Consider the following 15,967-nt stretch of genomic DNA (forward strand, 5'->3'; position numbering starts at 1 on the left):
TTGAGGTTGCCCCAGAGAAAGCTGAGACCATTGTGAAGGCCTGTGTGGCCCTCCACAACTACCTTTGCACCACAGACACTTCAGACACTAACAACACAGTCATCAACACAGTACATCCACTCCACATTTGTTGACTACGCCACACCCACTAGGAACCTGCATCCAGGAGAGTGGAGACAGGTGGTACAAGGGGACACCAGCTTCCTTGACCCAAGAAACATGTCGGAAGACAGAGTTGCTATAGACGTGCGCAACAACCTCAAGGACTACTTCCTCACACCAGCTGGTCAAGTGTCTTTCCAGGATACTGCTATCATGCGTGGCACCCTATAGTAAATGTTGGAGTTTGGTTTGTGCGCACATATGTTCTCTTCCTCTGGTTGATGACTGTTTATATGTCATATTGTGAGCTACACACTTGGTTTTGCTGTTTGGATTTAGCTGTTTTTCTTATTCACACTTTCCAAATCACAATAAAGACTACCATAATGACAGTCACTTCATCCTTGTGTTGTTTTAGTTTGTCATATATTCTTTGGAGGCTAGACCCTCAAGACATTTACCTAACGTTGTGTTATGTGTAGTGGCCTTCCAATTAATGGCTGTCTAGCTGTAGACAATAAGGACAGACATTTACCTAATCAGCATAACACAAGGTTATACAAGGTCATGTGAAGTGGCCTTTTAATGGAGACATTCCTGCTATGGTAAAACACAATGTAATACACAGGTGAAAAGTGTGATGAAAGGGGAAATAAGAGAAAAAAAACAAAGTAAACACCAGTAAATTACCCAACACCCTAACGTGTGGATAAGAAAAAGGCACACAACACCAGTTTTGGGGGTAAGACGGATGGCTCTGTCTCAAGCGAGATTTGACCAAGCGGACACACAGTACTGATCGATGGTCCTGTGAAAGTACATCGTCATGGCCCTGACAAACGGGAGACATTGATCAGGAGGAATAGACACCACCCATGGTACTATGACGTCGTAGACGGCCTTTGCTGGACACTGCTGGCGTTTCTTTAACTCGCTGCATAATGTCAGTGTCCAAAGGATCCTCAGCCGCCTTCCTCTTCCCGCCACTGGAGCTTGGTCAGGGAGATGGGTCGGAGGTTAGTGGAGTTTCAAGGTAGAGAGCAAGGGTGTGCCTGGACGGTGTGTTGGGTGTTGGTGAGAAGGTGATGAACCAGGTTGGGGAGATGATGAACCAAGGGGCGATGAACCACCTATAGATAGGCCCTCGGGGCTTAGCTTTGTCTCTGGGCTGTCCAAAACACCATTATTGCGTGTAGAAAATCTCGAAATAAAAGCACAAAAAAGGAAGCTTGCAAGTAGAATAGCAAGTAGTAGAGGCAAAATAGCAGCATGTCCATCTCTTCCGAGTTTATAGCAGAAAGGATACCGGAAAAGATGTGATGTAGACACGGACATCACTTCCGTTATGAAACTCACTCAATACTGCCCCTCAGTCTTCGCAAGGAATGATCGGTCGAGTCTCAATTTCCAGGTAGAAAAAAACTACAGTATGTCGAATGACTAAAAACGACATTGCAACACTGCGCTACGCTCCGTACACTCCATCTCCCTAGTGTCTGGATTGGCCGTAAGTGTGTGGGTGTTAGTGTGAGTGTGTGTATATGCAAGAGTGTCAGTGTAGGCGTACTAGGCGGATATACATGTAAACAGCGCTAAAAAGTGACTCGTAGCAGGAATATATAAATACTGATGGTAATACTGTATACTAATGGTAATATACAGTGAGGGAAAAAAGTAGTTGATCCCCTGCTGATTTTGTATGTTTGCCCACTGACAAAGAAATGATCAGTCTATAATTTTTATGGTAGGTTTATCTGAGCAGTGAGAGACAGAATAACAACAAAAAAATCCAGTAAAACGCATGTCAAAAATGTTATAAATTGATTTGCATTTTAATGAGGGAAATAAGTATTTGACCCCCTCTCAATCAGAAAGATTTCTGGCTCCCAGGTGTCTTTTATACAGATAACAAGCTGAGATTAGGAGCACAATCTTAAAGGGAGTGCTCCTAGTCTCAGTTTGTTACCTGTATAAAAGACACCTGTCCACAGAAGCAATCAATCAATCAGATTCCAAACTCTCCACCATGGCCAAGACCAAAGAGCTCTCCAAGGATGTCAGGGACAAGATTGTAGACCTACACAAGGCTGGAATGGGCTACAAGGCCATCGGCAAGCAGCTTGGTGAGAAGGTGACAACAGTTGGTGCGAATATTCGCAAATGGAAGAAACACAAAAGAACTGTCAATCTCCCTCAGCCTGGGGCTCCATGCAAGATCTCACCTCGTGGAGTTGCAATGATCATGAGAACGGTGAGGAATCAGCCCAGAACTACACGGGAGGATCTTGTCAATGATCTCAAGGCAGCTGGGACCATAGTCACCAAGAAAACAATTGGTAACACACTCCGCCGTGAAGGACTGAAATCCTGCAGCGCCCGCAAGGTCCCCCTGCTCAAGAAAGCACATATACATGCCCTTCTGAAGTTTGCCAATGAACATCTGAATGATTCAGAGGAGAACTGGGTGAAAGTGTTGTGGTCTGATGAGACCAAAATTGAGCTCTTTGGCATCAACTCAACTAGCCGTGTTTGGAGGAGGAGGAATGCTGCCTATGACCCCAAGAACACATTTACATTTACATTTTACATTTACATCATTTAGCAGACGCTCTTATCCAGAGCGACTTACAAATTGGTTCATTCACCTTATAGCCAGTGGAATAACCACTTTACAAATGTTATTTTATTTTATTTTTTTTGGGGGGGGGATTACTTTATCCTATCCCAGGTATTCCTTAAAGAGGTGGGGTTTCAAATGTCTCCGAAAGGTGGTGAGTGACTCCGCTGTCCTGGCGTCGTGAGGGAGCTTGTTCCACCATTGGGGTGCCAGAGCAGCGTCCCCACCGTCAAACATGGAGGTGGAAACATTATGCTTTGGGGGTGTTTTTCTGCTAAGGGGACAGGACAACGTCACTGCATCAAAGGGACAATGGACGGGGCCATGTACCGTCAAATCTTGGGTGAGAACCTCCTTCCCTCAGCCAGGGCATTGAAAATGGGTAGTGGATGGGTATTCCAACAATGACCCAAAATACATGGCCAAGGCAACAAAGGAGTGGCTCAAGAAGAAGTACATTAAGGTCCTGGAGTGGCCTAGCCAGTCTCCAGACCTTAATCCCATAGAAAATCTGTGGAGGGAGCTGAAGGTTCGAGTTGCCAAACGTCAGCCTCGAAACCTTAATGACTTGGAGAAGATCTGCAAAGAGGAGTGGGACAAAATCCCTCCTGAGATGTGTGCAAACCTGGTGGCCAACTACAAGAAACGTCTGATCTCTGTGATTGCCAACAAGGGTTTTGCCACCAGGTACTAAGTCATGTTTTGCACAGGGGTCAAATACTTATTTCCCTCATTAAAATGCAAATCAATTAATAACATTTTTGACATGCGTTTTTCTGGATTTTTTTGTTGTTATTCTGTCTCTCACTGTTCAAATGAACCTACCATTAAAATGATAGACTGATCATTTCTTTGTCAGTGGGCAAACGTGCAAAATCAGCAGGGGATCAAAAACTTTTTTCCCTCACTGTATATATATATATATATACACTGCTCAAAAAAATAAAGGGAACACTTAAACAACACAATGTAACTCCAAGTCAATCACACTTCTGTGAAATCAAACTGTCAACTTAGGAAGCAACACTGATTGACAATACATTTCACATGCTGTTGTGCAAATGGAATTGACAACAGGTGGAAATTATAGGCAATTAGCAAGACACCCCCCAATAAAGGACTGGTTTTGCAGGTGGTGACCACAGACCACTTCTCAGTTCCTATGCTTCCTGGCTGATGTTTTGGTCACTTTTGAATGCTGGCGGTGCTTTCACTCTAGTGGTAGCATGAGACGGAGTCTACAACCCACACAAGTGGCTCAGGTAGTGCAGCTCATCCAGGATGGCACATCAATGTGAGCTGTGGCAAGAAGGTTTGCTGTGTCTGTCAGCGTAGTGTCCAGAGCATGGAGGTTCTACCAGGAGACAGGCCAGTACATCAGGAGACGTGGAGGAGGCCGTAGGAGGGCAACAACCCAGCAGCAGGACTGCTACCTCCGCCTTTGTGCAAGGAGGAGCAGGAGGAGCACTGCCATAACCCTGCAAAATGACATGGTATGAGGGCCCGACGTCCACAGGTGGGGGTTGTGCTTACAGCCCCAACACCGTGCAGGACGTTTGGCATTTGCCAGAGAACACCAAGATTGGCAAATTCGCCACTGGCGCTCTGTGCTCTTCACAGATGAAAGCAGGTTCACACTGAGCACATGTGACAGACGTGACAGAGTCTGGAGACGCCGTGGAGAATGTTCTGCTGCCTGCAACATCCTCCAGCATGACCGGTTTTGTGGTGGGTCAGTCATGGTTTGGGGTGGCATTTCTTTGGGGGGCCGCACAGCCCTCCATGTGCTCGCCAGAGGTAGCCTGACTGCCATTAGGTACCGAGATGAGATCCTCAGACCCCTTGTGAGACCATATGCTGGTGCGGTTGGCCCTGGGTTCCTCCTAATGCAAGACAATGCTAGACCTCATGTGGCTGGAGTGTGTCAGCAGTTCCTGCAAGAGGAAGGCATTGATGCTATGGATTGGCCCGCCCGTTCCCCAGACCTGAATCCAATTGAGCACATCTGGGACATCATGTCTCGCTCCATCCACCAACGCCACGTTGCACCACAGACTGTCCAGGAGTTGGCGGATGCTTTAGTCCAGGTCTGGGAGGAGATCCCTCAGGAGACCATCCGCCACCTCATCAGGAGCATGCCCAGGCGTTGTAGGGAGGTCATACAGGCACGTAGAGGCCACACACACTACTGAGCCTCATTTTGACTTGTTTTAAGGACATTACATCAAAGTTGGATCAGCCTGTAGTGTGGTTTTCCACTTTAATTTTGAGGGTGACTCCAAATCCAGACCTCCATGGGTTGATAAATTTGATTTCCATTGATAATTATTGTGTGATTTTGTTGTCAGCACATTCAACTATGTAAAGAAAAAAGTATTTAATAAGATTATTTCATTCATTCAGATCTAGGATGTGTTATTTTAGTGTTCCCTTAATTTTTTTGAGCAGTGTATATATATATATATATATATATATATATATATATATATATATATATATATATATATATATATATGTAACCAGGAGTAATAGTGACCAGTAGCAGAATAAATATACAGAACAAAAATATAAACGCAACATGTAAAGTGTTGGTCCCATGTTTCATGAGCTGAAATAAAAGATCCCAGCTTATCTATCTGAAATTTTGTGCACAAATGTGTTTACATCACTGTTAGTTATAATTTCTCCTTTGCCAAGATAATCCACCCATCTGACAGGTGTAGCATATCAACAAGCTGATTAAACAGCATGATCATTACACAGGTGCACCTTGTACTGGGGACAATAAAAGGCCACTCTAAAATGTGCAGTTTTGTCACACAACACAATGCCACAGATGTCTCAAGTTTTGAGGGAGTGTGCAATTGGCAGGCTGACTGCAGGAATGTCCACCAGAGCTGTTTCCAGATAATTTAATGTTCATTTCTCTACCATAAGCTGCCTCCAACGTCGTTTTAGAGAATTTGGCAGTACGTCCAACCGGCCTCACAATCACAGACTACGTGTAACCATGCCAGCCCAGGACCTCCACATCTGGCTTCTTCACCTGCGGGATCGTCGGAGGCAGTGCTGAGGAGTATTTATGTCTGTAATAAAGCCCGTTTGTGGGGAAAAACTCATTCTGATTGGCTGGGCCTGGCTCCCAAGTGGTGGCCCTATGCCCTCCCAGGCCCACCCATGGCTGCATCCTTGCCCAGTCACGTGAAATCCATAGATATGGGCCTAATTTATTTATTTCAATTGACTGATTTCCTTATATACTGTAAACTGTAGCTCAGTAAAATCTTTGAAATTGTTGCATGTTGCGTTGTTGTTTGCCATTTAATAGTCTTATGGCCAGGGGATCTAAGCTGTTTAGGAGTCTGTTGGTCTGAGACTTGATGCACCTGTACCGCCTGCCAGACGGGAGCATGGAGAACAGTCTATGTCTCGGGTGGCTGGAGACTTTGGCAATTTTCCGAGCCTTTCTCAGATACCGCCTGGCATGTACGTCCTGGAAGGCTGGGAACTCACCCCCAGTGATGCGCTGTGCTGTCCGCACCACCCTCTGTAGGGCCTTCTGGTCGAGTATGGTGCAGTTGCCATACCAGACGGTGACACAACCAGTCAGGATGCTCTCAATGGTTGCGTTGTCAACCAAACACAATTCAATATTACTTTTGTAATACAGTAAATAGCCTAAAGTTAAGGCTATCTTACAAACCAATGTAACATTGAACCTTAAAATGAGTAACACATCCATGGTCTTCTTCTGTAATCATATAAAGCATGCATGTTCAAGATAGCATGCATAGGTCATCGCAGGTCTCTGGAGATCTTCACAATTGCTATAATAATCTGTGCATGTCACGATCGTTACATGAAGACTCGGACCAAGGCGCAGCGTGATAGGCGTACATACTTTATTTAGTACTGAACCCGAACAAAAACAACAAACCAAAACGATACGTGAAGTCCTAGGTTATACAACAAACCAAACGGAACAAGATCCCACAATAAACTAGTGAAAACAGGCTGCCTAAGTATGGTCCCCAATCAGAGACAACAAGCTACAGCTGTCTCTGATTGGGAACCACCCTGGCCAACATAGAAATAAACGATCTAGAACCAAACCCATAGAAAACTAAACATAACAAGTCCACACCCTGGCTCAACATTTAAGAGTCCCCAGAGCCATGGCGTGACAGTACCCCCCCCCAAAGGCGCGGACTGCGACCGTGCCAACCAAACACAACAGGGGAGGGGCCGGGTGGGCATTCCGCCTCGGAGGCGGATCCGGTGACCACCACTCTCCCTCTACCCCCCGTAGCGCCCCTGGTCTGGTCTGGCTCCGCTGGCCGGAGCTGGACTGGACACCGGTGGAGCGGATTGCTCTGGCTCCGGAGTGGAGCAGCTGACCGGTGCCGGACCAGGCACCGGTGGAACAGGCACGGACCGTGCCGGACTGACGACGCACACCACTGGCTTGGTGCGGGGAGCAGGAACGGGCCGGACCGGGCTGGCGACGCGCACCACTGGCTTGGTGCGGGGAGCAGGAACGGGCCGGACTGGGCTGACGACGCGCACCACTGGCTTGGTGCGGGGAGCAGGAACGGGCCGGACCGGGCTGACGACGCGCACCACTGGCTTGGTGCGGGGAGCAGGAACGGGCCGGACTGGGCTGACGACGCGCACCACTGGCTTGGTGCGGGGAGCAGGAACGGGCCGGACCGGGCTGACGACGCGCACCACTGGCTTGGTGCGAGGGACAGGAACAGGCTGGACCGGGCTGACGACGCACACCACAGGCTTGGTGCGAGGGACAGGAACAGGCCGGACCGGGCTGGCGACGCGCACCACAGGCTTGGTGCGAGGGACAGGGACAGGCCGGACCGGGCTGACGAAGCGCACCACAGGCTTGGTGCGAGGGACAGGAAAAGGCCGGACCGGGCTGTGGAGGCGGACTGGAGGTCTGGAGCGGAGAGCTGACACAACCCGTCCTGGCTGAATGCCTATCTCCACACCCTGTGTGTGAGGCATCAGCACAGGACGTACAGGGCTGTGCACTCATACTGGCGCTACAGCACGTGGCACTGGCGCAGGATATCCGGGACCGAGGAGGGGTACTGGAGGCCACGAGCGTTGAGCCGGCACACTCCGTCCTGGCTGCATGCCCACCTTAGCACGACACGTGCGTGGTGCTCGCACAGGACGTACAGGACTGTGCCGGAACACTCGCGGCACAGTACGTGGCTCCGCATAACCCGGAGCCTGCCCAGTCTCACGCTGCCTAGCCTGAGTACGGGGAGTTTGCTCTGCTCTACCTCTAGGCTCCTCCAACCACCCTTCCAGTCCCCCAAACCTGGTGGCCTCCTCTCCTAGATCGCCGATGCGCCCTGTAGCTGCCTCCAGCAGCCCCGTCGTCCACGCCGTGTGCCCCCCAAAAAAAATTACTTGGGGTTGCCACTCGCGTGTCCGTCGTCGGCACGGTTGGCGCCGTTTCTCCTCTCCTGCCTGGGCCTTTACTTTTGCCCATGGCCCTCTGCCCGCGAAAATGTCCTCCCAAGACCACCATTCGCCCACCTGGGACATCGCCAACTTCTCCTGTTTGGCACGCTGCTTGGTCCTCTGAAGGTGGGATCTTCTGTCACGATCGTTACATGAAGACTCGGACCAAGGCGCAGCGTGATAGGCGTACATACTTTATTTAGTACTGAACCCGAACAAAAACAACAAACCAAAACGATACGTGAAGTCCTAGGTTATACAACAAACCAAACGGAACAAGATCCCACAATAAACTAGTGAAAACAGGCTGCCTAAGTATGGTCCCCAATCAGAGACAACAAGCTACAGCTGTCTCTGATTGGGAACCACCCTGGCCAACATAGAAATAAACGATCTAGAACCAAACCCATAGAAAACTAAACATAACAAGTCCACACCCTGGCTCAACATTTAAGAGTCCCCAGAGCCAGGGCTTGACAGTGCAGAATCTCATTGATCACTTGCACCATGACCTTTTAATGTAATCATAACTGGCCATTTGGTTCTGCTATTAGATGAAGCACAGTGATAACAGATGAATCTGTTGTATAAATAAACAAAATATCTGACATTGTATACCCATTTGAACTTTGCTGTGCTTTTAAATGGTTGAAAGCACAGCGATAGACATTTGGGTGACAACTAAACCAAAATCAGATATTGTTTTTCCATTGGAATTTGGTTGTAATTTTAGATGGTTGAAAGCATATTGATGATAATACATTGGAAATTCAACTAACTTTTGGCTGTCTTTTTGAGTGGGTGAATATAGGTTGTAATCTCATTGAATAATGTCTCAACCAAATATTACCCAATTATCCACGTTGAAATGACATATCTCTGAAAGCCAAGGCCCACCCAGCCTCCCCAGCCCTCCCTTCACCCTCTCCCGGGGGGCTTGTGTCTGTGCAATGATAAAGTTGAGTTTCTCTCCAACCACAGAGTACTGGAATAATCTGGTTTGAACTGAACTGCACTGGGTTGGAGCTCTCCCTCCCTCTCGTTTACAAGCGGCTGGATATCTGAGGCTGACATCAGGCTGCGGCGGGCGGCGCTCTTCCTCCTGCCTGTTGCAGTACTGGGGTTTCACTACTGTATCATAGCAGCCCCATGCGGCCACCCCGGCTCCCATGGTTACACACAACCAGACACATCAGGGAGACAGAGAGAGAGAATGAAAAGAGGAAGAGAAGGAAGAAGACAGAGGGGTGGGGACGTAAAGATAAAGAGAGTAAGGCGTGAGGGGAGGGGGTAAAGAGTGAAGTAGGAAAATAAAGTGAGACAAAAGAGGATGGGAAAGAGGTAGAGAAAGAGGAGATACGTGTGGGGAGAGTGGCAGTTACAGTCTGTTGCAGGCCATGCCCTTGCTTGTGTAACTGCCATACTGTTCTGCTATGTGTGGTGTTCTCTGACGCAGAATGGATTGGATTTAGATTCCCCCACTGGTGCTATAACAGATCAACAGATGGTCGGTCTTCTTGGCTGAGAGTCTCGCCAATATCTCTTTATACCAAAAATAGATTTGTTTCTATGTTTTATTTTTTCTGTCTTTATAATGTATGCGGCTACATCTAAAAATACTTATCACCAAAGTTGCATTTCTTTCTATAAACCTTTGAGAGGTAAAATAAAGCGTCCACTCACCCTGTCCGTTGGAGTAGTAGATCCACTTCTCCTTGGTCTGTGTCGGGGGACAGGTCTTCTTCTGGATGGCCTTCTCAATGATGCTGCTGGGGTCCTGGACTGGCCCCTTCTTCAGCACTCTGGAGCTCCTCTTCACGCTGCACACCACAATCACCACCAGCACCAGCAGCAGCAACAGAACGATCATCCAGGGCAGGTGCTCGTTGATGTCAAAGTGCATATGAGTGCTGGGCCTGGGGGAGCCTCTCCACGTGGGCCTGTACCCTGAGCTCTGCACCCCTCTGCCCACCCCCACACCAGCTCCATCCTCCACGCCATCCATGGCCCGCTTGTTGGCCGCCAGGTGGGTGCGGTGGTTATCACTGGGAACAGAGTACTTGTGGTGTGGTAGAGTCCGTGGGGAGTCCAGTGCTCCAGGCGTAGCGTCCAGGTTCAGGACCTCTCCATTGTCTTCGGAGGAGCCTGCTGGGGGGGAATCCTGGCCATGGCTGGGGCTGGGTAGAATCCCTGTGGCACTCATTAAGAGCTCTAAGTCCTCAGCACCTGCTGTCAGGCTGAAGTTGTCTAACCCACAGAGACACACAAACAAAAATAGAAAGGAAGAGAGAGAACAAGGGAGGAGCACGAGAGAGACAAAGGGGGAGGGAGATGCGGAGAACGAGAATTAAATTCAGTCCAAAGATGAGCTAAACCCAGACTACAACAACACAGAAGGGAGAAATGTAATCCCACAGGCAATCTGCTGGACAGCTGTGGAAGGGAAGGGCCCCACCCTGGCCAGGCCCCAACTGTGATCTCCATTCTAATCTGACACGAGAAGAGCACTAGATTGCTCCTTCTACAGCCACCACATTCATACAGTACTCTACTAAAGCTGGAGTAAATTCCATTACAGCTCCAGTCTCAGCAGGGAATAAATTATATATTTAATTGAGTTGAAAAGAGGTCAACAATGTATGCCTAAAGACATTCATGTGACAGTTAGTCAATTAAGATTGAACTGGATTGAACTGGAGATTACTATTGCCCCATAAAAAAGATAGCAGGCACAAACGTCTAAATTACACTGCCTTTATAAGCTACTGTAGAAACAAAATTAGCCAATCAATAGGGGAGTTGTGATTCCTTCCACTGAACCTGAATCAATACTGTAAAAACTCCCTAACCCTGAACTGGAATACCCCTGTCTACTACTATAGTACTAAACATATTAGAATTTCATAATGGCATCATATAGGGGGATGCTTTTGGGATTGGCACCTGGATCATTGGTAATCTTTGTGATCCTATTAACAGTGCACTGGTAATCCAAAAGCAAGCTGTTGTATTGGTATCTCCATCTGAACACCGCTGAATAAAATAGAAAGGATATTTTTCCCATTCCAGAGCGGGGTGCACGCATATGATGTGGCTATGTTGAGCATAAAAAAGGACAATTTGAAACAGGTCCTATACGCTAGATTTAGAGTTATTTGGCAAATTTCGTTGTGAATGATACAAACCTTAGAAGTCAAAAGATATATGGGCTGCATGATGCGACTATAGGCTATTGATTATTTGAGAAAATCCAAAAAAAAGCTTGCGCTCTGTTCCTTGCCTCAGGCTGCACATGACGTTTGCTCATCAAGTGATCATATTTTCACCCATCAGACTGTTCTCCATTGAATCTTGTGTTTACTAATATGTAAAATTAGCTTCAATTTAGAATGGCCCATTATCAAATGGGCAAGAACAGGGGCAAGACAAATAAGACATGTCATCCGTATGCACTGGAATAGCGAATGGGGGCAGGAAAGGTACGTTTTTCATTCATGTCAGTAGGCTATTCTGGTAATTTCGCTGCACGACAGGTGATATTCCGCCCAAATTCTGTATGCCATGGGCTCTCCAACCCTGTTCGTGCAGCTACCCAGTGCTTAATTTGGGAAACCAAGTGAAATCTGTTCGGGAACATCGATAGTAACATGTTTTCACAACGAAACATATTTCATTAAAAACTTTTGACAGACCCTCTCTCTGCGCGCTGGAGAAAGGAATGAAGGAGAGAAGGGAGGAGATGGAAACTTACGGGGGTGAGATATTCTGTAGCTAAAGGTAATGTGTCAGCCTATTAATTATGAAATTACACCCAAAAAAAACATATTACTAGCCTATTCAAAATCAAATACAAATTCACTATAATTGTAGTCTAAATCTGAATGTGTTTAATTTAGGCTAGACCAATTATGTACCAAAGACATCTTAAATCGTAGCCGATGTGAGCAAGACTTTTAAACAGGTCAACATTCACAAGGCCGCGGGGCCAGACGGATTACCAGGACGTGCACTCAGAGCATGCGCGGACCAACTGGCAAGTGTTTTCATTGACATTTTCAACCTCTCCCGAGTCTGTAATACCTACATGTTTCAAGCAGACCACCATAGTCCATGTGCCCAAGAACACTAAGGTAACCTACCTAAATGACTACCGCCCCGTAGCACTCACGTCTGTAGCCATGAAGTGCTTTGAAAGGCTGGTCATGGCTCAAATCAACACCATCATCCCAGAAACCCTAGACCGACTCCAATTCGCATACCGCCCCAACAGATCCACAGATGACGCAATCTCAATCGCACTCCACACTGTCCTTTCCCACCTGGACAAAAGGAACACCTATGTGAGAATACTGTTCATTGACTACAGCTCAGCATTCAACACCATAGTGCCCACAAAGCTCATCACTAAGTTAAGGACCCTGGGACTAAACACCTCCCTCTGCAACTGGATCCTGGGATTCCTGACTGGGCCGCCCCCAGGTGGTAAGGGTAGGCAACAACACATCTGCCACGCTGATCCTCAATACGGGGGCCCCTCAGGGGTGCGTGCTTAGTCCCCTCCTGTACTCCCTGTTCACCCACGACTGTGTGGCCAAGCACGACTCCAACACCATCATTAAGTTTGCTGACGACACAACGGTGGTAGGCCTGATCACCGACAACGATGAGACAGCCTATAGGGAGGAGGTCAGAGACCTGGCAGTGTGGTGCCAGGACAACAACCTCTCCCTCAACGTGAGCAAGACAAAGGAGATGATCGGGGACTACAGGAAAAGGAGGGCTGAACACGCCCCCATTCACATTGACGGGGCTGTAGTGGAGCGGGTTGAGAGTTTCAAGTTCCTTGGTGTCCTCATCACCAACAAACTATTATGGTCCAAACACACCAAGAAAGTCGTGAAGAGGGCACGACAATGCCTTTTCCCCCTCAGGAGACTGAAAAGATTTGGCATTGGTCCCCAGATCCTCAAAAAGTTCTACAGCTGCACCATCGAGAGCATCCTGACCAGTTACATTACCGCCTGGTATGGTAACTGCTCTGCCAAAAAATTGTCAAAGACTCCAGGCACCCAAGTCATAGACTGTTCTCTCTGCTACCGCACAACAAGCGGTACCGGAGCGCCAAGTCTAGGTCCAAAAGGCTCCTTAACAGCTTCTGCCCCCAAGCCATAAGGCTGCTGAACAATTAATCAAATGGCCACCCGGACTATTTGCATTGACACACCCACTTTGTTTTTACACTGTTGCCAGTCGCTGTTTATTATCTATGCATAGTCACTTTACCCCTACCTACATGGACAAATTACCTCGACTAACCTGTACCCCCGCACATTGACTCGGTACCAGTACCCCCTGTATATAGCCTCATTATTGTTATTTTATTGTGTTACTTGTTTATTTGTATTTTATTCATTTATTTAGTAAATATTTTCTTAACTCAATTTTCTTCAAACTGCATTGTTGGTTAAGGGCTTGTAAGTAAGCATTTCATGTGACAAATACAATTTGATTTGATTTGATTTTAAATCAGTATTAATAATCAGTATATGTTTTTCTGCCATGTGTAATATGCAGTAGGTTATGTATTGTATAACGGCACAATCATTATTTTAATTCAGGTTTTTGGGGGGGATTGGGCTCATATACAGGCCTATGCTTATGCATAAGCTCTAATATGCATATGGGTGTTTTTAATTAATCATCACCTTAGAAAGCGCTGTCCATTTCGTTGTGTTAGGTTTTGAAACAACATCCACAACGACCATGTTTCCCACTCAGTGTCAACCTATTGTTGAATTGCTTTCTTCAAATTGATCAATCACAGTGAGGTGAGTTTTAAAAGCACATACTGTGCTTTTATTGATGTCAGAGTGCGTTTGCATTGATGTCAGAGTGGTTCGAGGGACAATAGAGCCCTGAGTACCAGGCCATTAGCGACCTGATGATTGTTAGCGAGTTGGGTACTACGAATGCATATCCAGAGTGCATAAGAGGAGATTACCATGACGCAACAGTCACATAGAATTTTACTGCCGTCATGAGTCCGGTGTGGCGGTAATACGGACACCAACTAAATCGTTTGTCAGTCTCTGAGAACTATGTTGCCATAGTAACATTATCAGTGAGTAACTACTTGTAGCATTTCCGGAATGTGCAGTATCTTCTCTGACCATCAATTTTCTTTTTTTAAATATTTGCGTAAAAGAAAACTGTTTCATAATTTCTAGGAGACAAAAGTATTTAACATTTTCTGAGACTTCCCTTCCCTGCATATAGACAGCCTAACATTTGACTTGAATGCGTTTATCTGTTTCCGATGAGCATCCTTTGTGATCGTTGTCAATATGACCTGTTACATAACACTTGGCTGGGAAACAAATTGTGGAGAACTAAAAACAGCCCCTACAAAGGAAGCTTTCTCTCTCTTGAGCCCCAATGGCTTCCCCTTGTCTTCCTATACATGTGATGTATTTAAGTAAAAGGGCAACCTTTTACCCAGGTTATTCCCCTTTCCCCTCTACAGACATTACCTTTTACGGACTAGACTGAGAACAAGGAAGTGAGTAGTCTGGGAATGGTATGGAAACAACAACATGTTTTCCACCAAAGCAGTGTTGTCTGTGACAAGACCAAACATTAAATTTTTACATTTTTAGTCATTTAGCAGACACTCTTATCCAGAGCGACTTACAGTTAGTGAGTGCATATATTTTCATACTGGCCCCCCAAACATGTCACCTTATCACTGTGTATAGTACTAGCCGGGCCAATGTTTGACGTGCCAGACTAAATAGGGGAGAATAACAGCCATGTGGGGACAGGTCTTTTAGGAACACAAGCCTGTTCTACAGTCTGGGTTTCCCCTAGAGTTTCTACATGAGAATGACAACCCCCTGAGGGCATGTCTAGGGTGATACTCAAATGAAACACAACATAGCCAGGGTGGGGGAGCAACAGATGTAAAGTAGTTGAGGGAGTCGGGTCCACTGCCCCAGGGCACTGCCTTACCTTTATGTACTGGGCCAGCTGAGGAGGAGGAAGAGGAGGGCTCCTGGACGAAGGCAGACTGTGCAGGTCCCAGAAGGGTGGGGGAGGTGGGAGAAGCAGGTCCACAGATGTTGTCTGTCTCTCTAGTGCCCGCTGCCAGTAGGGGCAGACCCTGGGCCAGGCAGTCTGTGTGTGTCCTGCACCTCAACACACTGGAGACCATATCCGAGAAGCTCCCCCTTGCGCATGCCTTACATCGCACATCCTCCACATCGTTGCCCCTCTTCTTAACCCCTGAGCCCACAGGGCACAGAGAGTGGGCCGTGCAGCTGTCGCCCTGGGCGAAGGTTTCTGGAGGGCAGGTGCAGATCCGGTCTGAGGTGGCCGTGCAGGGGACCTTCTCAACGAGGGGCGCGCGGCAGGGCCTCCTGCAGCGGTGGCAATGCTGAACCCTGTTCTCTCCGTGCGTGAATGTGCCCTCGTCACAGCGGCTGCAATCCCTCACGTTGGTCTGGGTACAGTGTCTGGACACGAAGGTGCCCGCGGGGCACTTGTCACAGACCAGCTGAATGCCTGTGCTGGGGTCTGTGTGGTAGTAGCGGCGGGCAGACAGGGCCTTTGTCACAGTGCCTCGGCTGGGTGTCAGAGGCTGGCTGGAGGCCTCATCAACCACACTGTACAGTAGCTGAGAACAGAAAGAAACGACAACAGAGACAGTGTTGGGCTTAGACAATGTACTGCAGAAAATACGAAAATACATAGAGTTGCAGTTAG

The 15,967-nt window shown here is 47.5% G+C and overlaps 1 protein-coding gene across 1 annotated transcript in view; it reads right to left on the reverse strand.

Annotated features, from left to right (window-relative positions):
* Positions 1-15,967, reverse strand: part of LOC311106977 (tumor necrosis factor receptor superfamily member 21-like) — a 47,487-nt gene that overhangs the window by 23,967 nt on the left and 7,553 nt on the right. The window contains exons 2-3 of the mRNA XM_084149394.1: positions 15,215-15,878; positions 9,890-10,453 (exon numbers count right to left, since the gene is read on the reverse strand). Of these exons, the coding sequence (XP_084005520.1) occupies positions 9,890-10,453; positions 15,215-15,878 (1,228 nt within the window). The remainder of the gene's footprint in view (positions 1-9,889; positions 10,454-15,214; positions 15,879-15,967) is intronic.

This window comes from Coregonus lavaretus (assembly GCF_964263955.1).
Source record: "Coregonus lavaretus genome assembly, chromosome: 31".
In the NCBI taxonomy this organism is placed as follows: Eukaryota; Metazoa; Chordata; class Actinopteri; order Salmoniformes; family Salmonidae; genus Coregonus; species Coregonus lavaretus.